The sequence below is a fragment of the Cynoglossus semilaevis genome, chromosome 2 (assembly GCF_000523025.1).
Source record: "Cynoglossus semilaevis isolate Cse_v1.0 chromosome 2, Cse_v1.0, whole genome shotgun sequence".
In the NCBI taxonomy this organism is placed as follows: Eukaryota; Metazoa; Chordata; class Actinopteri; order Pleuronectiformes; family Cynoglossidae; genus Cynoglossus; species Cynoglossus semilaevis.
In genome coordinates this window covers 14,593,210-14,615,332 of record NC_024308.1, presented here as the reverse complement: position 1 = coordinate 14,615,332, position 22,123 = coordinate 14,593,210, and the positions used below count along the sequence as shown (strand labels likewise).

Genomic DNA, 22,123 nt, shown 5'->3' with positions numbered 1-22,123 from the left:
GTTCTTTGCTCCCTAGGGTGCAGCTGAGTAGTCACCACACTGATTAAACTCTTTTTTTTTTAAACCTGTCTCCCCTCCTTGTCCCTGGGAATGACACAACCAACCTGATTAATCCCCCTTTTGTTCATGGCTCTCTCATTTACGTAGAATGAAATTACTTTTTGGCATCGACATAAAATTCTAATTTGAAAAAATACCATTTGGATTTCTTGTGAAATAAAAAACATATACAAACGTCACACTTGTGACACTTCCTCAATTTGATTATTCATTAATAATAATCCATTATTATTGTGCTTCCTCATTATATAGCGTGTGAAGTCAGTGAAAATGTGTTAATGTTTTCAAAAGCTATTTTATTTTGAAAATTTTAATCCACAATAAAGTCAATAAAATTTAAGATTAATGGTGAAACTGCTGGGATTAACACCTGAGAGGAAGTGGTCATTTTTTTCAAATAATACCCAACTCTATAAATACCCAAATAAATGCAAAAATGTTTGATTTATCATTCATAACTTTTAGTCCTGTTACCTTTTTCTTCCTGCAGTGGGTACAGAAAGTGTTATTGTAAACACAACACCCCATATTGACAGAAAAACAATTGTTTTAACAAGATTTATTTAAAAAAAAAAAAAAAAAACTGAAATACCACATGGTCATAAGTATTTTGCTTTGCTCAGTATTTAGTAGAAGCACCCTTTTGATCTAATACAGCCATGAGTCTTTTTGGGAATGATGCAACGAGTTTATCACACCTGAATTTGGGGATCCTCTGCCATTCCTCCCAGCAGACCCTCTCCAGTTCTGCCAGGTTGGATGGTGAATGTTGGTGGACAGCCATTTTCAGGTCTCTCCAGAGACGATCACTTGGGTTTAAGTCAGGGCTCTGGCTGGGCCATTCAAGAACGAAATTGTGGTGAAGCCACTCCTTGGTTATTTTAGCTGTGTGCTTAGGGTCATTGTCTTGTTGGAAGTTGAACCTGAGGCCCAGTCTGAGGTTCTGAGCACTCTGGAGAAGATTTCGGTCCAGGATATCTCTGTACTTGGCCGCATTTATCTTTCCTTCGATTGCAACCAGTCACCCTGTCCCTGCAGATGAAAATGGACAGGTGATGAGCAGTGCCTGGTTTTCTCCACACATACCACTTAGAATTAAGGCCAAAAAGTTCTATCTTGGTCACATCAGACTAGAGAATTTTATTTCTCACCATCTTGGAGTCTTTCAGATGTTTTTCATGTGTCTTGCTCTGAGGAGAGGCTTCCGTCGGCCACTCTGCCATGAAGCTCCGACTGGTGGAGGGCTGCAGTGACATTTCACTTTCTACAACTTTCTCCCATCTCCCGACTGCATCTCTGGAGCTCAGTCACAGGTTCTTCTTTACCTCTCTCACCAAGGCTCTTCTCCCACGATTGCTTTTAAGGATTATGGAGGCCACTGTGCTCTCAGGAACCTTAAGTGTAGGAGACATGTTTTTTTTGTAACCTTGGCCAGATCTTTGCCATGCTACAATTCTGTCTCTGAGCTTAAGGGGCAGTTCCATTGACCTCATGATTCTCATTGTCTCTGACATGCACTGTGAGCTGTAAGGTCTTATATAGACAGGTGTGTGACCTTCCTAATCAAGTCCAATCAGTATAATCAAACACAGCTGGACTCCAATGAAGGTGTGGCACCCCCTCAAGGATGATCAGATGAACTGGACAGCACCTTAAATATGAGTCGACAAACTACAACAAAGAGTTAAATATGAGTGTCACAGCAAAGGGTCTGAATACTTAGAACCATGTGATATTAGTTTTTCTATTTCAATAAATCAATAAAGCAAAAATGTCAACAACTGTGTTTTTCTGTCAATATGGGGTGTTGCATGTACATGGAGGAAAAAAATGAACTTAAATGATTTTAGCAAATGGCTGCAATAAAACAAAGAGTGAAAAATTCCGTACCCACTGTATACCACTAATATCTATTACCCTTTAAAGTGCAGACGACTGGAGAAACAGGCTGTAATTAACAATTCACTTGTCTTTTTAGATGCCACATCTCTCTGTAATTTGTAGGAAAAAAATGTTCTGTTGCTGCCCTAATTTGCATTCTTTGAAATTAGAATTATCTGCAGGTCAGTCTGTGTACCTGTGGATTCTTTATTCCTGACTTTCTCAGGATCTGTCAGATCTAGTTGGACTTTTGCACTGTTTGTCTCTAGTGTTAAAGCATCTATTTACACTTAAGGCCTGATACAGTAAACATCCTCATATGCAGGTGCCTAGATCAGATGAAGAAGGAGGGGCTGTCTGTGGACGATCTGTTCAGCCAGTGTGTGTTTCACCATGATGAGAAAGACATGGTGCTTAAGGCAGTGCATGCGGTCCATCCTGAGTATCAGCCTCAAATCCAGCAGACAACAAGCCAGTTCAGTCTACCCCTGGTTAACGACTTCTACACACAGGTACTGCACCCACTGTTCCATCATCGTCTGTTCGCCTGCAAAGACAAAGAGACAAAGCCCTACTAATACATTAGAAGTCCTTTTAAAAAGCACAAAGGAAAAGCTGATTTGAACTGAAGCCAGGTTTAACAAAAGATGCCTTTTTAACATGAAAGGCAAAATGATATATATCCGTATGTAGTAAAATTTTTTTTTTTTCCGATGTTCATTCCTGAAATTATGCCCAGTTATATAGCATTGTATTGAGCTATTCTTATTCTTAACATTAGATACTGTATAGAAAAAAAAAAAAAAGTAAATAAAGCAAAACGTTCTACATTGTTAAAATGGCAAGCTATACACTAAGTTAGTGAATGTTCATGACGCTCATGTTGCCAGATCAGGACAGATATTAAGACTGGTCCTGGTATTGGTAACGTGCACCATTATAATGAGTATATCTCAGCCCATTTTCTCACAGACAAAAGATCATATATATTTCTGTGTGTCTGTTCTTGTTTCTTTGTGTCTTAGAGGGAAAATCACCAGTACCCCAAACTGCACTTGACTCAGGCAGAGCTCCTGGCGGGTTTCAAACGCCAGCTCAGCATGGAGCTGGCCTGCACTGTCACCATCAACTCTGTAGAGGCTGCCAAGCCTCTCACTGAAAACATGGCAAAAATGGTAATTAAGCTCACCTCTTACCTTCCCTCATCTCTGTGTAGTGTTCCAGTGTTGATGCCCGGTTTACGCTTCCTCTGCCAAAACATTGTAAAAGTAACAAGGTGTAAAAGAGACGTGGAAGACAGATGGAGGGAAATATACACTGGTCATTAAATCCTGCATGTTCTATGTGTATATATTAACAAATCGTTAAATAATGACACAAGTATTTAGAAATGCAACACCCATCGGTTCCATTAAAATAAAAAAGTGGTATTTGAATTTATACGACAGAAAACACTGAGATTTCATTTAACTGAATTTACAAAACTAGGAATTCATTCATGTTTTAACCTTTAGACGTGGCAGGTATTTGTTTAAATATAAATGTTTTTAGATCCTTTTTGTCTCAAGGATGAGGATAATCTCTTCTCCCTTTTCAAAACTTACAATAATGTCAAACCCTTTCAATCCAAGATGCATCTTATTGCTACTTTATTCCCCCTCAGTATGGTATTTACAGTCCAGACTGGATTTTTCTGCCTCCACAAATAGAATTTATGGAATGCAAGCCGGCTGAGAATTCCCTGTTGTCAGGAGACAACAAAATAGAATGTATTATAACGTAGGCCGTAAGGGACCTTACCCAGTGTCGCCCTCCGCCCTGTTTCCAGACTGTGCTTTACACTTAAGCTGTATTGAGATTTTCTTTCTGGGCCCTGGTCAGTAGACATTGTGATTCTAATTTTGGTTCCACTTTGACCCGTTGTGTTTTCAGAGGGAGCATTTGAATAATCTGAATAATCAGTGGCATAAAACCCTTCTGAAGGCCTTCAGGGAGAAAAAGATGATCCTCGTAAAGACCAGCACCAAGTACCAGAGCCTTTATCCTTACCTGTGTCTGTTGGAGGATAAAGACTACGTAAACATGATGATACAGGTAAAACAGTCCACCTATCTCAGGCTGCTACTGCAAATACAGCACCTAGTACTGTATATATCCAACTTTAACTCTGGCATTAAAATGATTTTTTTGGGATTTTTACAGTTCAGAAGTTGGCACATTTTGAAATTCATATATCTGATATATCTGCCATGTAACTGTGGTCTTTTTTGTCCAGAGTATTTCAACCCTGCTTCCCACTGGATTGACGCTCACAGCTTATGCTTCCAGTCTGGGAACGCGGGTCTATACCAAGTACTGTGTGCTTAGAAAACAACAGAATCAGATGGTGCAGAAGTTGGGAAACATTTACAAGAGATACGCACAGCTGTTGGCCAACAATACCCAGGTAGGATGATTTAATCTTTCTTGTTGTTTGATTTCATGTTTGTTTGGATAATTATTTAAACTTTAAAGTTTGGGTTTTTAGCCTTCAGACAAATTGACAGTTAAACTGCAAATGTTTGAATGATCTGTGGTTTTGGTGGAGAGAAAACAATAATTCCTCTGTTCTCAGTGCTTGCTTGACAAATGCTATTTTTTAGTGTTACTTGCATTATCTCTCTTTTTTCATAGATTTGACTTCATCATAGTTTATGCTCTGGAATCACGAATAGGGATGTAATGATGCTCACAACTCACAACACGATATGATTCACAAATTCTGGTCCGCAGCCTACTCCTTATGCGTATGCGCGACTAATGCAAATTGACACACATTTGTATTGGTTTTTTTTTAATCAATCCACGATGCATCATTACATCCCTAGTCGTGAAAAATATATTCACAGCAATGAACTGAAGTAGCCTTCTTCTGATCATCTGCCTCCAGACATATACCACCCTTCCCAGGGAGCATTGGTGTCAGCTGGAGACGGAGCAGAATTTAGGACTCAGAATGGAACATGGTGCAGAGAAAGGCTGGCCAGATGTTGTTACACTAAAGCTGGGTTCTTACCTGGTGGATTTGATCGTGAAGAACCTCAAGATTCGCAGTGACATTCTGAACCCAGCCGAAAAACAGGCATTGATCCCCATCCTCTACCACATGTACACCTTCCGCAACTTTCAACAGGTACAGTTGATCCACCGCGAGGACTTCATCGCGGCTGGTGCTTTCTATGATAGAATCAAATCAAAGTTTGATTTAAAACCACTAAAAATATTTTTCAAGAATTTAATCAGATAAAAAAAAAACGATTATAAGTTGATGAGGAAAAAAACGTGTGACCTTGAAATCAGTTCAAACTATTTAATATATGCTGAACGTATACATAAGAAGCAGGGAAAGTCTGATTAAAGACCGACCAAGTAAGGTCAAAGTTACTCCACAGTTAACTTGACGTTCTTATTAAGAAGAAAAGAGGGGAAGTGGATTTGGAATAATGAAAATAACTGGAAACACTTGACCTTGGCAGGAGTGTCAGCTATCCTGAAGCCTTTCACCTCAACATTCAAACGCGCTTCCTCCCCAGCTTTAAGCCTAAATAATGAGTAAATTCTAAAAGGCATTTCATCCCAGCATGAATCGACAGGGTTGAACTGTGGACAAAGATGAAGAGGATCCAGGCTAATCCCTTTTTTAGTGACTCCTTAATTGGCTGGCAGATTTAGCATGACGAGACTCTGCAGGTGGGAAGACCCAATGAAAGGAGAGAGAACATGGCAGATTCTGTCATTTTCTGAAGGCCTTTGACAAAAATGCAGTGATTTACCAGCAGTCACTAGCCACATAGATTTACCTTGTTTATTGTAACTAAGCTGACTTTAACCCTTACAGAATGTACACCAGTGGCGTACCGCCATGTCCTCCTGCTTAGGTGTAACCCCGTTGATGTTTCTATATTTGATGATTTATTTTTTTTATCCTATAGTCATTTCTTTTGTCTTTGTTGATCTCACCAGATCGGCTTCATCAAGCCTCACCCCATTCTGACTCAGATCCTGAGCGATGCAGTGGAGACCACGTTGACCTTCGACTCCTACATCATGCCTATGCTGTGCCCTCCCGTGCCCTGGACTTCTGCGAGCTGTGGGGCTTACCTGCTGACGCCGACCAATCTGACACGTGCGGTGGACGGGGGGAAACAACAAGATGAGTTGGAAAAATGCCCGAACCTTGATGCAGTCCTGGACTCTCTCAACACGCTGGGGAATTGTGCCTGGAGGATCAACAAACCAGTGTTAGATATTATTGTCTCTGTCTTCAATGACCGGGGCAGTGATAAGTTGAATATCCCACCACCACTGTCAGAGGCTCCTCAAATACCCAACCTCAGCTTTCAAGATCCTGCTAACAAGGCAGCTGAGAGGAACAAAATGAGAGATGAGGCCAATAATGCCAGGAAAAAGAGGAATGAGATGCACAGCCTGCGCATGGAGGCTCTTTACAAACTCTCTATTGCCAATTGTCTGAGGGATGAGATTTTTTGGCTGCCTCACAACATGGACTTTAGGGGACGGACATATCCCTGTCCACCGTACTTTAACCACCTGGGAGGGGACATGGCTCGTTCCATCCTTGTGTTTGCAGAGGGCAAACCTCTCGGTCCCAAGGGTCTGGACTGGTTAAAGTTACACTTAATCAATCTGACAGGTGTCAAAAAGAAGAGTTCACTGCAGGAGCGTCTGGAGTACGCCAACACGATCATGGAGGACATTCTGGACTCTGCTGACAACCCTCTTGATGTTAGTCTGTCTTGTTATTTTCCCACGTTCAACTAAGAAATTGGTGATCGTTAGTCTGTACATTCTGCCAAGCATATAGATGTTATATTATAGGATCTAGTAATATTAAAACAAATGACCAGCTCTATTGAAGTATACACAATATGTAACCATATACCTGTTGTTGTCTCCAGGGTAGGAAATGGTGGATGACTGCAGATGAGCCTTGGCAGGCTCTGGCCTGCTGCATGGAGATAGCCAAGGCCGTAAGGTCCCCTGATCCAACACAGTTCATCTCGGGTTTTCCTATACATCAGGTACTGGTTAAACACAAACCACAAAAAGGAATATTTAGCTTTTGAACGTCTTACGTAAAAGTGAGATGAACATGTTTCATGTCATTTTTTATTAGTTGAGCTGAAGCTCCTGTTTCTTGTTGTTCTTTGTTATCCCTGCCTTTAACTGATCTGCGAGACCCTGCCCTGTAATAGCATTATAATGTAGTAATGTTGTATCAATATTCCTTCTCTCCACCAGGATGGTTCCTGTAATGGCCTCCAGCACTACGCTGCTCTAGGCAGGGATGTTATAGGTGCCACGTCAGTGAACCTCGTGCCCTGTGACGTGCCTCAGGATGTGTACATTGGAGTTGCTCATCAGGTCAGGAAACACTGGACATTTGACATTTGATCAGTCTTCATGTCTGTTTAAATTAGTCAAAAACTTCTTTGACAGGTTGATTGCTATAAGACACTACAGTCTCACTGCCATTGATACACAAAGTAATAGCCTGTATCAGCACAGCAGAATACATGCTTTCCTGATCAAGAGCTTACATTATAACATTGGTATATGGTCCATATCCCCTTGAGTCTTCAGCTCCTGTCCAAGGCTAAGTGTATACCAGCTTTTCTTTGTTTGATCTGGAGCTCCTCAGAGTCTTCACCAAAGGGCCCCTGCTCTAGGAAAGCAAATAGATGTTTACTTATTAAGAACACAGATGCTGTTACACACATTCTCTATTGACCATCAGGCCTAAGAACCTCTTCTGCATGTGTTCAGGTTCTGTACAACAGAATTACATAGTAATTATAATATTCACCAATGCTGTTTATGCCACTATATAAAACAATTATTTTCCTGGCGCTATAGTCTCTTTGTATATGTTGTTATCCTCAGGCTCTGTTTGGCCTATTGACCAATTACAACCTCAATAAATTGCATTTAATATTATTGGCTAATGCAATTTTTTTCCAGTAGCAAAATCACCAAACATCAACAACATTTAATTACCTTTGTATTTAAATGTTTTAACTAAATTAAGTTTATATCCCGAGGAAAGACAACAAAAATCAGTGATAAAAATGTCATTCAATGAATAAACATGTTTTATGCCTCTCTTTTTCAGGTGGAAGCCCTTCGAGCGGAGGATGCACAGACAGGTTTAAAGGTGGCCCAGGTCTTGGAGGGCTTCATCAGCCGGAAGGTGGTTAAACAGACTGTGATGACTGTGGTTTACGGGGTCACACGCTATGGAGGACGCCTCCAGATACAAAAAAGACTGGAAGAGATTGATGAGTTCCCCAAGGTACTTTGGACAAGGGGCTTCCCTGTTTCATCAAACCCTGTTATTTTTAGCTTTGCAGCAGTCTAACCTCTTATAGGACAGAATGTTGAGCTTTTGTTTCACCTTCCTCACAGGCTATAGGTTGGTACATATTAATGATGCTCACAGTAGATAGACTTAAAAAAACAAGTTATTCCCCTTTGAACTCTAGCCTCCTATTATATTGTTATGTGACACGTAGTAGTATACTGACATGACATCCGGAGGAAAATCAGTAACGTTTGACCTTGATATTGTAATACATAATATTATAATACAATAGGAGAGATTGATTCCCCAGATAAAAAAACAGGAAAGCAACTCGCAGGCTCACTTGGCAGTGATTCTTATTGATGTGTCTCTGTCTTTGAGCCAAAATAACATTGTAACAGTAGGCTGATGTTGCAAACATCGTTTGAGTATGCACGTGTATTGGGTATTGTGAAATTAAATATTATCTGGCTGAATCAGAGAGGCCATGCATGCAGTGTAGCTGAAAGTGGAATGTTGGGTATCAGTGCACAGTTACGCCTGATCTATTTTTAGCACAAAACCAGACGTGGTGATTTGGTCTACTGATGGGTGGAATGACTCCATTATATTTAATCTTCTTACAGCACTGTAGTGCTTATTGCCTGTCAAAAAGCTACTCTATATTGTCCCTCACAGTCATTCCCTTGCATAGAGATCAGTTTGCCTCACTGTTGGTGTGTCCACTGGCTCTCAACTGAAGGATTGTGCTTAAGGACTTGAGCCTAATTTCATCGTTATTTAAAGTGAAAATGTAATTGTTGGAGTAATCAAATACAGAAACAAATTTATTAACAGAGCAATATCTATACAATGATTATTTTACACAGAGGAATTGCATTTGCATGAAAATATAAATATTTGTATTTATATGTAGTAACACAGTAAAGTACTTAACATTATAAGCTTCACTGTGACTTGCTTTCCAGGAGTATGTCTGGGAAGCATCCAGCTACCTGGTACGACTGGTGTTCAGTGCCTTGAAAGAGATGTTCACAGGAACCAGAAAGATTCAGGTGAGTTCCTCACAGCTAAGGGAACGCCAAACCATCTACTTTATACCACAGTTTGTGGGGTATAATACAAACTGTATTCATTTACCCAGCTGTTAAAAATATACACAACTTTCACAAATACTGTGAATATTTTTAGTACGAGAAACATCTCAGTCCATGTTTAATGAATGGATTCGGCAAGAAAAGCCCACCTTGATTCATAAATAGAACTCTTCCACACACTTTCCTGAATTTAAATGTGTCCAAGAAGCAAGTCTAAGTTTTGCAGACTCTTCTTTTACTGCAGTTCCTCACTACTGACCTTGATTCACAACTGATGTTAGGCTCTTCTTATTAATGGCCAGTTTACTTGGCCATTATCCTGCCAACGCTTTATCACACAGACTTTATTTTTAGATGTTCAATGCACACCTGCGGAGGATAATGGAACCACCACCCACTGCTAGACTGCACGTGTCCTCTGGGAAATGTTCAGGCATGACCCAGTCTGGGATGAAACATTTCTGTGCTGTCGTACGTCATTGTCTCTCACAGTACTGGTGTGGTCATCTCTGATGTCACAGTTACTGTATACTGTCTGGATATTGTAGCTTCATTTATCCACCATTTCTGTTGTCTTTACCACCTCCGTCTCCCTCTTACCAGTCTGTTAGTCAATGTCCCTAGTAGTAGTTCCATATAGCTTTTTTCATATCTGATACTGATACTGCAATTTGGAGTATCTGCCAATACCTGAAAATTGGCCTAAGTAGTATCAGAATGAGCCGTCCCCACTCTCTACTGCTGATCTCTCACTCCTGCCCTTCTTTGTTTTCATGTGTGTCCAAAAATACATATATGGAAGAGATAATGATGAATGAAACAGCTTTAAGGCAGGCTGTTGCCTTAAGTCAACAGGATCTATTTATCTTTTTTACGCTGCACTATGTGGATGTATAGAATGAGGCACCTGTGGTCCAATAATAGAGTTTCTATATCTGGAGACAAACTGTGCCGCGGCCCAGACAGCACTGTTGCATTTATACTTGTAGAATTAGTAACAGTCTCTCACCTGTTCCTCAGCTGCAGTACTTTTCTACTATAGTTTGCAGTTCTTTAAAGAAGGGCAGCAACAAGCCCTAAATGCATCAAATTGTTCCAAAAGCACCAAAGTGTCATGTGGTTGTATGAAGGAATTCAGGGTATTTAACAATAACATTAGGAACATGTGGAAAAACTAGTACACTCTTAAAACTAAACACTAAACATTTCACTTTTATGAGACTGTGTAGCCCAGACTTGACCTATGTTGGCTTTCTCCTATTCCAGGATTGGTTGACAGAGAGCGCCAGGCTAATATCCAAGTGTGGCCACACAGTGGAGTGGGTGACACCCTTGGGTTTACCCGTCATACAACCCTACTTCCGCCGACGCACCCAAGTGGTAATTCTTATCTAAAGACATTAACCATCTTCTATACAGTGTTTTTTTAGTAATGTTTACACCATCTAATGCTTCTTTACATACTCTATAATAACTGAGTAAATATAACTGAAAATGTCAAATTAGAAAAAAAACCTAGGTGAAGGGCAGACTACACTTTTTGTGATTGATTGTAATTTTGTTTTACCAATTTTGTTGTTTACTGTTGTATGAAATCTGTTAATACTCAACCTTTCTGAGGCTGGTTTTTCATCATGTCAGTGCTAACAGCTATATTGCAATTGTAGGCTGGCGTGTTTTGACTTACAGTACAGTAGCAGAGATCTTTAAAGAAACAAGTCATGTCAGTTTTATTGCATTACACAGAAAAGCTCAGTCGGCTAATGCTCGGGAGCCATATTAAAGGGCAAAAATTCGAGGAATATAGCACAGGCTATTATCCGCATAAAGTGCCACGTGACAACGTATTTGTCTGCTCTACAGAACTAGTTGGCGAGTTTTAACATCAGACGTCAGAATAATGGAACAAGATTTTCTTAATACATTTTCGGGAGATGGTGACATAACCACGGAACGCCATAGTTCGAGAACAGCCTGTAGTGTCAAAATTAGGTTACGGCTTAAGATCATGACATTACTGAAAAATATAGAGAAATGCAGAGTGATGCCAAGCACTCTGACACAGTGAGGGTCAGACTGTCCCAGTGTGCTTATGATTTCCTAGCAGAAGGCTAACTCTGGGGGGGTATGAACGGTGCATATGCAGGAGAGTGAAGGTGAAAGACTGTTAGTGAAGAGAACTGATGTAGTTTATCTCTTCTTTTAATAGAAAACTTGTAAACATAGGTACCATTTTCCATTGCAAAAGAAAACATACACCAGTCATATCAAAGTGCAATAAAATGAAACTAAATTGCATCAAAGTCACCTTTAATTTAATTCTTTCACTTCCAACATATAACTTAAGATAAAGACCACAGTGTCTCAAAGGGTTATTAGTCATTAAAGTGAAGATTTAGAGTCAAAGGAAAAAATTAAATTAACTGTAATGGTATCACATAATCAGAGATGATTGTTTTCGCGTAAGCTAAGGCTGCAATGAGGTGAAGTAATGAGAGTAGGATGTACCATTAACATACATTATACATCACAGAGGATGACTAACAGGATTTGAAGGCAATAATAAGGGTAGAGGTCACGCTTTCCTTGTTTATTTTCTACCCTCCTACATAGTAAGGTTACAGAGAGCATTTCACTCTCTGAGGATAGTGACACATGGGAGCTGTCAGTTGTATTGCCTAAATTTAATTGGTTCTGTGAAAGGTTTTCCAAAATGGGTGTCCTCTAAACGGAGGTCAGCACAGTGGAGGGGGTTCAGCTCAGTTTTTAACCCAGGTGACCTTCCTGACACACTCCTACACCAAGGTTGGGCAGTCGGAGATCTTCTTCACAACACAGGACTCTGAAGTAAAACCCAAAAGTGCTTTTATTTTAATATACTTTTGGGCACATTTAGCAATAATAACCATTAATTTACTTCAAAGGAAATGCAATATTCAAGTTTCCAAAAGCCAGTGTTAAGAACCACTGCTTTTCTTTTTTCACTGCATAATTGCTCTGTGATTGTCTTGGTTTTTGTATTTAGATGACAATCTACGTTTTAATGTGCACCCATTTCCCTTCAACAGTAATTCTGAGGAACGATCTCTAAAGGTCAACACGGTGCCCTTTGTGACTCACTTTGCCTTCGATAAGAAACAAGCCCTTCCTTAGCCAACGCTATGTTTAGTTGATCTTGCAAAATCTTGTGGCATTTTTGGGGTGTAATAATGAATGCAGTTTGACTTTCAAGGATACCCGAGAGAGGCGGTAAAAAAGAGTTTGGTGGAAAGGAGTTCTGGAACAGGTTGCTAAAACTGTGGCGACTCTTGGCTGTCTGTGGGACTGTGAGTCCACAGCTGTCTCCCTCTGTGCTCAGGGGGGAGGAAATGGGTAGAGGACCAGGTGACCTGGAAAACCACAATAGTGGGTGTATATAACACACATGTCAGACCTGCTACTTCTCAGTAAATGAGATGTGCTATTAACCAACATATGATGAATGGGGGATTCCCCTGGATGCAGCAGGGCTCATATATGGCTATGGTTGGCTCGTGTCCACGGCCATCTGTAACATTCAGGTGACAAAGACCGCAAAGGCCTTTCCTCCACAATGACAGAGTGGAGTGAGCCAAGGTCTCATTCATCAAAGTCTTAGGCTTTGAGTCAGGTAGTGTACACAGATCATACACATATTTATTATATTGAACAGGCGTGCAGCATATAGCAGTGACCCCATTTACAGTGTGGCAGTCCATTACTCACATCAAGGAGACGTTCCTGCCCCTTTTCTCACACCCTTTTCTCTATCGACCTAATCCGCAAGGACGTAGAGATGGAATGTGAAGCTTAAATTGATGGACAGATCTTCACCCACATTCCCTTTAGAGGATGGTGGATGAGATAGCAGCCAAGGCAGGAACTAAAGGGGATTCACCACCACTGTAGATCTATTTTTCAAAGCACCTCAAGATAATTGTCTGATTCTGTCATTTGTCACACACTGGCCTTGAGGTAACGGATTGATTCAACAAAAACCAAATACTCACTATTTTTACTGTTCTTCAGTTTGTTTCTGTTGATTCCATAGATCGTTAATAAAATTAGTAGGGCTGTGAAACGATTAAAACATTTTGCTCTATAAGGACTAGATGCTAGATCAATATTTCACTGACTTGCAGTGACAGTGTACTTTTTTGCTGTGGATGACATTTACAGAATATTTTTTTGGGCAATATTTTTTTATTATAGTAGTCTTCCAGTTCAAACTTTAGAGGAGTTTTTCTTGCCTGATGGGAAAAAAATTCTCTCACTAGTTTTCAGACTGAACTTTTCTTTAGCTCTTTCATTCATAATGAAACATTCTTTAGCACTTTACCTCAGATACAAATCATTCATTCAGCACTGTCAGTTTTTCATTTAATTTATGCTCTGCTGAAGGCAATAACAGTAAAATTACATTGATTCATGTTTTTGTTAACAATGAGTTACTGATAACAGGTAATAGATTTGTTAACTGAAAGTGTCACCTGACAGTGCCTAAATAGAGCGCTTCATGCCCCAAATCCTTTTTGTTAATACTATCTTGAATGAAGTTGAGAAAACAGAATGTAAACGCAGGTTAATTATTGGAATTTTGATTATTTTATTGTGGGCTGACATTTCATGTCCTCATCTCTGTTTACACATAACAAAAGGAATTAATTGGTTAGTTTGTTTTTTCATTTGCATTTTAATTCAATAGTTTTTTCATTAGCAGCACATATAAAAAATGTTATTGTTTGAATAAGTTATCTAGAAGGAAAATTAGCTGAATATACAATCAAAACACTTAAATTAAACATGTCTGTAGAGGTTTATCTCCCATCTGCTCGATAGTGGCCTATCATTCCCACCAAGGCTGAGATCCAAGGGTCATTGAAAGCGTTGCCCCTGTTGCAGTTGCCTTGGCAGAACTCGCAGCATAGGAGATTAGATGGCTATGTTTATTGTACACAGAACAGGAGCAGGTTGAATTTTGACGGCGTCCTTGAAAACTAAATTAGGTTAAGCTTAGCTGACATTAAATTACATCTATATTATAAAATTTTAATTTTCATCTCAGAGCCTATTTCACTTCGCCTTGCTGTTCTGACACAGGGCACAGCAGTGACTGTGCCCTGTTTTCCTAGGCCTTGATTTACCCTGCTTTTTATGGCTTTAGGTTACTTTTGCTTTTTCTAGGATTCTTCAAATAATATTGGGGAAAAACAGGAACGTAATCCAATTTATCCTAAAATAAATTATCATAGTATATAGGTCATTTTGAAGCAAGCAGCTGCAGGTGTGATCTGATTTTATAGAGGAACTTTTAAATCAACCATGGCACCGTGAGTGTTGTTTTTTACACATGTACCAACAGGGGGTCCTCGACTTTTGTTGAAATTCCGTTCCATTTGTGCGACATAACTTGATTTAAAACCATGGAGCCTCAGGATTAATATTTACCTAGTTGGACAAAAAATATCATTGTTTAGTAAATGTTGGTGTCTTTTAGCTTACAGTGATAAATAAGCAGCTAATAAATGTATGTCTTCATTTCCATATTTGCAGTAATTTGAGTAAGTGGTATTATTGTATGAGTACACCTAACAGAGCTGAAATCTTTAACCAGTGTGTTTTGTTGTTTTTTTGCCTCCACAGGTTAACAGTCCCCTACAGAAAATCAACCTTCACATGCATGACATCAATGAGTAAGTTGTCCCCATCTCCATCTTCCAGTTTTAGTTTTTAACTCACTAACTCCAACTGCACTTCACTACTTCTTTTGCTCCCGGCACTCATTGACATTTGTGGGCCGAAAATGTCACCAGTTAGTTTGATTTTAGTAAGGTGGAACAAGGTCAGAGTTTGGCAGCAGAGCAGATCGGTCGGTTCACATCTGTAAATTGTGTAATTGGACACCAAGTAGAAAAGGTTTATTAGTTGACATTGAAGCAACAAAAGGATTTCACTTGAAAAGTAAAGGTTAATATTTTAATATTGCTGCTACAATTTTAAGATATTCATCTTACTGGGTGAATATCTTAAACTGCTAAATAAATTGTGTCACAATCACATTTACAAAATCCTGAATAGAGGTCAACTTCAGGTTCATTGAATAAAAAAGTAAACCCTTAGTTAAGCCCTTTTAATCCAGCCTGCCGATCCAAATTTTATTATTTAATTATATAATTATTAGACTTCTGTCATTTTGCCTTTTCTATGCAGTGCCCACATTTTCCCAATAGATGGTGCAGGGGTGAGGTAAGGGGCCAGGGCCTTACCTCACCCCTGACCCCTTGTCAAATTTCAGAACCCATTGTGGCCCAATCGTCAAAAACTTTCCCTCCCTCCCTTGGTCTAGTTTGCACTTTAAATGACTTAAGCTACAAAAAAATAATAATGCAATAATTTAATAATTTTAACTTTATACAAATGTCACTTTTCTACACTGTGAAAAAGACTTCAGAAAACTCAGTAACAAATAGTATTTTCTTAGCAGTGAGGTGAGGTTCATGGCTGCTGAGGCACTGACTCCTCTGGAGTCAGATTTACAACTGTAAGAACCGAAAAGAGCATCTTATTTCACCATTCATCCAACAGCATGGTTCATATCCATCAGCATTCCTCATTCAATGACACTGACACCAATAGGAACATATACACAGGAACATATTTGACCTACAAAGAACGGTTCTTTTAAAGAAATGGACAGAGCAATTCATGTTTACTGTAAACAAGTTAAAGTATAGAGATGAGTGCAGCACAAATTTAATTTTGACCTACAGTTAACATTTCAGTTATTTTTTCAAACTAAATTCTGATGCTTTAATCACAGGTTGTCAATCAAAATGTTAAGAAAACAAAATATTTTAGGCCAAAATTTAGTTATCAAATACTTGAATTTACTCTACTTACTCCCATCTTATTTTTTAAAAACAAAAACTTGTTTTAGCCTTACCTTTATTTATAGATGTTTAGTCTCTGTTGCTCATCCAATGCCAAATTGATGCTTGAATTTCCAATTCATTTTTAAGGAATCTAGCTTTGGATGTGCGTGGCTGACCTTCATGTCTGCTGAGGCTTCTTTGCAAATGTTTCAGGTCACAATATCCCAAGTTGGTCCTGACGTTATCACACGATGAGAATAAAATGCAAGGAAAGCAGCAAAGGTGGTTTCTTGCAGGACAGACACACAGCCAGTCTTTTCGTTTGTACCAGTACATTTAAAAAGAACTGTTCCGTAGTTTGAAGCAAACATTTTAGCTCCGGCATTGGTCTTCCATCACTTGTCACCTTCCGTTTGGACCAGAAGTCCAGTTTTGAGACAAATATTTCTGTCTTGAAACAATCCATAGTCAGTAGGATCAGACAGAGCATAGAGAACGCTGTCCCTGACCTGCTAACTCCTGCATGGTGTTGACTTTCAATTGCCTGTTGAGGCCAGCTGGAGAGCACATGTCAATTCACGTGCGACCCCTTGTGGTGAGAGTACTGTTTGCTTCACCCTGCTGACTTTTCTCTGCACTTAGATAAATATTAATATTAAATATTAGCTCAACAAAATCAACACAATAAATTATGTAGTCATGAACATGTTGAAGTAGGCTTTAAGTGATACTCTATTACCAGTATTTGAATATGCTTCACTGTAGTCCAACAGGAACCATGAGTGGTTGAGCAGACAATCACAGGAGACTGACTGAGTGACACATCATTGACAGACGTCCATCTCTTTCTGACCTTTACTCTATACTCCAGACTCAGCAGCATAAATACTTAAGCAACAGCCATTGTTGGTGATGGATGGAGGAGATTGAAATCCTTAATGTGTTGGTGAAGGAGGAGGAGGAGGGAGCAGAACTGATTTATATCTTTTTCTTTTAGTAAGCTTCACAAGTGTCTTTGAGATTAAAAGGTGTTTTAAATGCATTTTTCTTTACATGATAACCAACATAAAGTGCAGGTTACATTAATGTGCTCCCTCCCAACTGCAGTCCTGCCTCGAGGCACAGTCAGGAGAACAGGAGCCATATGTGGCACACTCAAACACAGGCTGATCTCTGAAGGGACAGCTGTGACACTCAGAGAGAGCTTCAGAGTGATTGCTCACCCTTTGGGTACTGACTGTGCAGCTTTTCAGTCAGTCAGACTCATGGGGATTTGAAGGTGACATGTTTGTTAGGTGTGCGTGAGTGTCAATGTGACACAAACACACGTGAAGGAGAGAGATGGCCTTGTTTTACTTAATATCAGCTGAATGCTCCTGCAAATACATTTGATATGTTATTTGCAGCTAAACAATAAATCTGAAAGTAAACACTTTCCTCCGTGTATCAGTGTGTGTGTGTGTTTACCTGTGTGTTGTAGCTCTAACCCAGCTCCCTTGCTGCTGTTTGCATTTTCATTAGAGCAGCATTCTGGTTTGTGGCAGCCCAGAGGATTTGAATGGCATTGGGGATGTAGATTGGTCGGATGTGTTTTTCCTGCTAACTCCATTAACAGCAGCAGCGCAAGTGTTCTTATATCACCCAGGAAAATGACTATTCTATTTCATCTACATTTTATAGATTGACAGTATGAGTAGCAACAACAAAATGATGTTGAAGTTTCTACGTATAGAAACTCTTTGCATTTATACACAACTTTGTGATGCTGTTTTTAACAATAATAGTTAATAAATTGCATGTATTATTATTTTTCAACTTTTCCAATGGTTTTTCTTCACTTTCTTGTACTGAAAATTTAACCAAGCTTGTAGTGTAAACCTCCTATGATGCTGTTTACCCTTTTTGTACCTTTGTAATCTCTTAAAAGGGAAAAAAAGACAGCTGGGTTTACTAAAGGTTATCAATATCTGAAATATCTGAAATGAAAAAAAAAATCCATATTTGATTGTCCTTGTTTTTTCTGTCTCTTCACAGCAAACCTGATACAGTCAAACAGAAGAATGCGTTTCCACCAAATTTCATCCACTCCCTCGATTCCACACACATGATGCTGACCGCCCTCCACTGCAACAGGTATTATACATGTGCACACATTCTCCTAACACTTCACAGTTACATGGTTGAATTTAAAAGGTTATATAAATATGTACGTTGATCTTTTCTCCGAGCTTGACGTTAACAGTCTTTGGATATGTGACCTTTGAACATGAGCTGAAATGGTCTGACATGTCTGTTTATTCACAGTCAAGTCATTTAATGGAAACAGCATAGATTGTGACCACGCTGATTTAATTCTTATTGCCTAAATGTTCTCTCTCTCTCTCTCTCATTTCAATCCTAGCGCTGGCTTGACTTTTGTCTCAGTTCATGACTGCTTCTGGACACATGCCTACACAGTGGACATGATGAACAAGGTATCACCTAACAACAACGGTTGTCCCCCACAGCTATTTTCATCCGCTCTGATAGTGTGTCCTATGGAGTGTGTGTCTTCTCTGCTGATTAATTGAAGCTAAAGATAGCTCTGTGCATTCGAGTCCTAGTATCTGATCCAAGCTTGTCTTACCGTTTATTTTTGGACAATGATTGGGAACTCAGTGATTGGTATTAAGATGTTATATGTAGCACCTGATACAGACTGCCACAGGATTGTTTTCAGTCATCTCTACAATTCTGGCCATAGACATCAGATTGTAATCTTTTACTAAGTGTAACATCAGCCATGCTACACTTGAGGGTCTCTTGAATCACTTTTCCTTCTCCACTGAGTACCACTGGTTAAACCACAACAGGTCACCATGACCACAGTTGTCTTTAGCTGGTCTTCTGTTTAGTGCAGACTCCGAGTTCACACGCTCAGACTGAAAAGTACGATAACTCTGTTTCTAACTCTGACTTTGTCCCCACCTGCCAGGTGTGTCGAGAACAGTTTGTCAACCTTCACAGCCAGCCGATTCTGCAAGAGCTGTCCGAGTCCCTGTTAGAGAAGTACTGCACTGAGCTACAGTGAGTCACACAGCAACATGAGGACGACACAGGCGTGGGCAAACTTTTACAGTGGCGAGCCACATTGAACAGGGTCGGGAGCAGATCGATGGAGCGTTCATGTCAACTAAGATAAATGACATGTACAAGTCATGCATAAAGGCTAAAATGCTAAAATGATTTTTTTGCATTTTCTCCACCATCTATTGGGGAAACTTGGGTATTGCAGGGAAAAGGCAGAAGTATAATGATAATATAAATAAATTATATACTTTGGTAAAGTTTGGCAGCCGGATTAAGAAGCTAAACTGGCTGTGCCCGTAGTTTGCCCATGCCTGGGACAACACATACAGTTGTGGTTTTCTTTATTACTATCGGTCGGCCGATTAATGGGTCCACCCCATACACTGACTGGACCCTACGTTGTTTCAAAAAGCGCCCTCCACCAGTATAGCTTTATACTATTTATATTCCATACTTTAACCCTGAAGGAGAGTACTGCAGCTGTCACATGGCTGGCCAAGACCCAAAACCAAAGATTTCCTGCATGTTGTTTACACAATTACAACAATTTATTGTGTGTATTTAATCATTCAAATGTACAGTGTGTACCAACTGTAAAGCAGTTAAACACTTACATTTATTAAACCAACATCAGTCGACATAAAAGTCCTCCTGCAGCGGTGGAGTAGTGGCTTGTCGGTGGGTGGTCTCTGATTGTCTCAGTTTAAGGCGATGGCAGCCCAGAGCCACACCTGCAGCGTGTTCTCTCTCTCCTCTGTTTAATTGTTTTTTAACACAAGAAGCCATGGTTGCTGTCAACCTCAGTGTGTCCCTACACTACACTGTGGTCTTTATGGACTTTTATGGTAGGTGAAAATGATATCACACTTTGGATACGTCTCCCACGTCTGCAAACACTGTAAAACCGTCCATTCAGAATGTACACACACACACTCAGAGAATACAAAAGACTATAAGACTGGTAAAGTTATATTACAGTTGTCAGAGTTTTTCCTCCAGTCCTCTTTGACAATGTACATGACATTTCCTCCTCCTCCTGTTCCTCCTTCTCCTCCATGTTTCTGTCTACCTAGCTTCAGGCTGAGTTTCATTCATCGTCTCACTGTGTTTTTGTCTTTTTGAGATAATTGCACACCATCATCACAGCAGCCTTCATATTCTCTTTCTCTCTGTCATACACACACGCACACACATTAGTTTTAAGTCTTTGCAATCATTTTACATATTCATATTACATTCTCTAGCCTCTTATCATAAACTATTACAAATACATGACCAAATATATGAACCTCCAAATATGCTTTAACTGTAGGGACCTGCACAAAAGTCCCTGAACTGAAGGACATGTGGACCAGCTGGGGCATTTGAAGTTGATTAACATGTAACGATTGAATTAACTCTAATAACCACTTCAGCAGCTGTTTTATTCATATTGTTGTTTGTCTTCTGTCCACTGTATTGTTCTGCCAGTCCACTCAGTTTGATTAGGTTAGTTAATATTTATTTATTTGGCTGAAATAGAAATGAGATTGATGTCTGAAGCTGAACAAGTCTTTTTTTTTTTTTGTCAGGTCTGAAACATACATAAAGCTAAAGCAGCATCTGGCCGAAGTTCCAGAGACGGGTGAGTGTGTGCGCACCATAAAACACAAAACAGAGAATAATCCACAGATATAGACTATTGTATCACAAGGCCTCACTGAATAATGCCTTAAAATATGCATCCAGGTGTATAATTGTTGATAAAATTATATATATATCACATCTTAAATCTTATAATTGACCAAACATGACTGTCCTATAAATTTGGCTACAAAAGATGCAAAAAATACAAATGTAAAAATGTAATCTAAATGTAGTTGAACATCAAAGCCTGACTGATGATTGACCTGAAATGTCTGTGTTTGTTCTCTGAAAGTTTGATTTGATGTCAAACCAACATCAATGATGTCCCCTGTTTGTACAGTAACTACAATCACAGTCATGCCATCACTGATATGATTTTACATAATATACTGAACATTTAATGTGACTCTCTTTGCAATGACTTAATGTCCCTGGTGGTAAATTGTTGGCACTGCAGTGTGGTTTCCAACAAACCAGAACAGCTCTGGACTTTTCTCTGCTCTGATGCAGCCAAACCACCATCTGGGTGTGTGTCAGTTTAATAGGGGCTTTGATTTTACCTAAGGCTCCCATCTCCACTTGTACACCTGCAGTATTGCAGCTGACTCATGTAAATTGATTACTGCTAATGGTTTCAGTCATTTATTTTCCTCCTTTGCATAATAATTCCAGATGAAATCGGACAGTTTTTCCTGAGAAGTTTGTGTCTCTAAATCTCTTTTGTGGTAATTCTCTAAAACAATATGACAAAAATGTATATTGTTTATATTTTTGATTAAATTTATTTTTTCCTTAAAATTCCACACAACACCCCATAAAGACAATGTTAATAAAGATTTTAAAATTTGTGCAAATTTATTAAAAATGAAAAACCTGAGAAATCACATGTACATAAGTATTCACAGCCTTTGCTCAATACTTTGTTGATGCACCTTAGGCAGCAATTACAGCCTCAAGTCATTTTGAATATAATGCCACAAGCTTGGCACACCTATCTTTGGGCCCAGTCCTCTTTGCAGTACCTCTCAAACTCCACTGGGTTGAATTGGAAGTGTCAGTGAACAGCCATTTTCAGATCTCTCCGTTCTGAAGCCACTCCTTCAATATCTTGGCCGAGTACTTAGGGTCATTGTCCTGCT

At 39.4% G+C, this 22,123-nt stretch overlaps 1 protein-coding gene across 3 annotated transcripts in view; it reads left to right on the top strand.

Moving 5' to 3' along the window:
- The window catches only part of polrmt (polymerase (RNA) mitochondrial (DNA directed)), a 30,795-nt gene that overhangs the window by 3,174 nt on the left and 5,498 nt on the right, over window positions 1-22,123 (top strand). For all 3 annotated transcript variants that reach the window (XR_003048954.1, XR_003048953.1, XM_008338558.3), the window contains exons 5-20: window positions 2,267-2,453; window positions 2,967-3,116; window positions 3,874-4,035; window positions 4,217-4,387; window positions 4,871-5,113; window positions 5,944-6,726; window positions 6,900-7,022; window positions 7,243-7,365; window positions 8,114-8,293; window positions 9,271-9,357; window positions 10,666-10,779; window positions 15,061-15,110; window positions 18,324-18,422; window positions 18,691-18,763; window positions 19,264-19,355; window positions 20,930-20,982. Coding sequence is in view for 1 of the 3 variants with exons in the window: in XM_008338558.3 (XP_008336780.1) it covers window positions 2,267-2,453; window positions 2,967-3,116; window positions 3,874-4,035; window positions 4,217-4,387; window positions 4,871-5,113; window positions 5,944-6,726; window positions 6,900-7,022; window positions 7,243-7,365; window positions 8,114-8,293; window positions 9,271-9,357; window positions 10,666-10,779; window positions 15,061-15,110; window positions 18,324-18,422; window positions 18,691-18,763; window positions 19,264-19,355; window positions 20,930-20,982 (2,690 nt within the window). In the remaining 2 variants the exon portion in view is untranslated. The remainder of the gene's footprint in view (window positions 1-2,266; window positions 2,454-2,966; window positions 3,117-3,873; window positions 4,036-4,216; window positions 4,388-4,870; window positions 5,114-5,943; window positions 6,727-6,899; window positions 7,023-7,242; window positions 7,366-8,113; window positions 8,294-9,270; window positions 9,358-10,665; window positions 10,780-15,060; window positions 15,111-18,323; window positions 18,423-18,690; window positions 18,764-19,263; window positions 19,356-20,929; window positions 20,983-22,123) is intronic.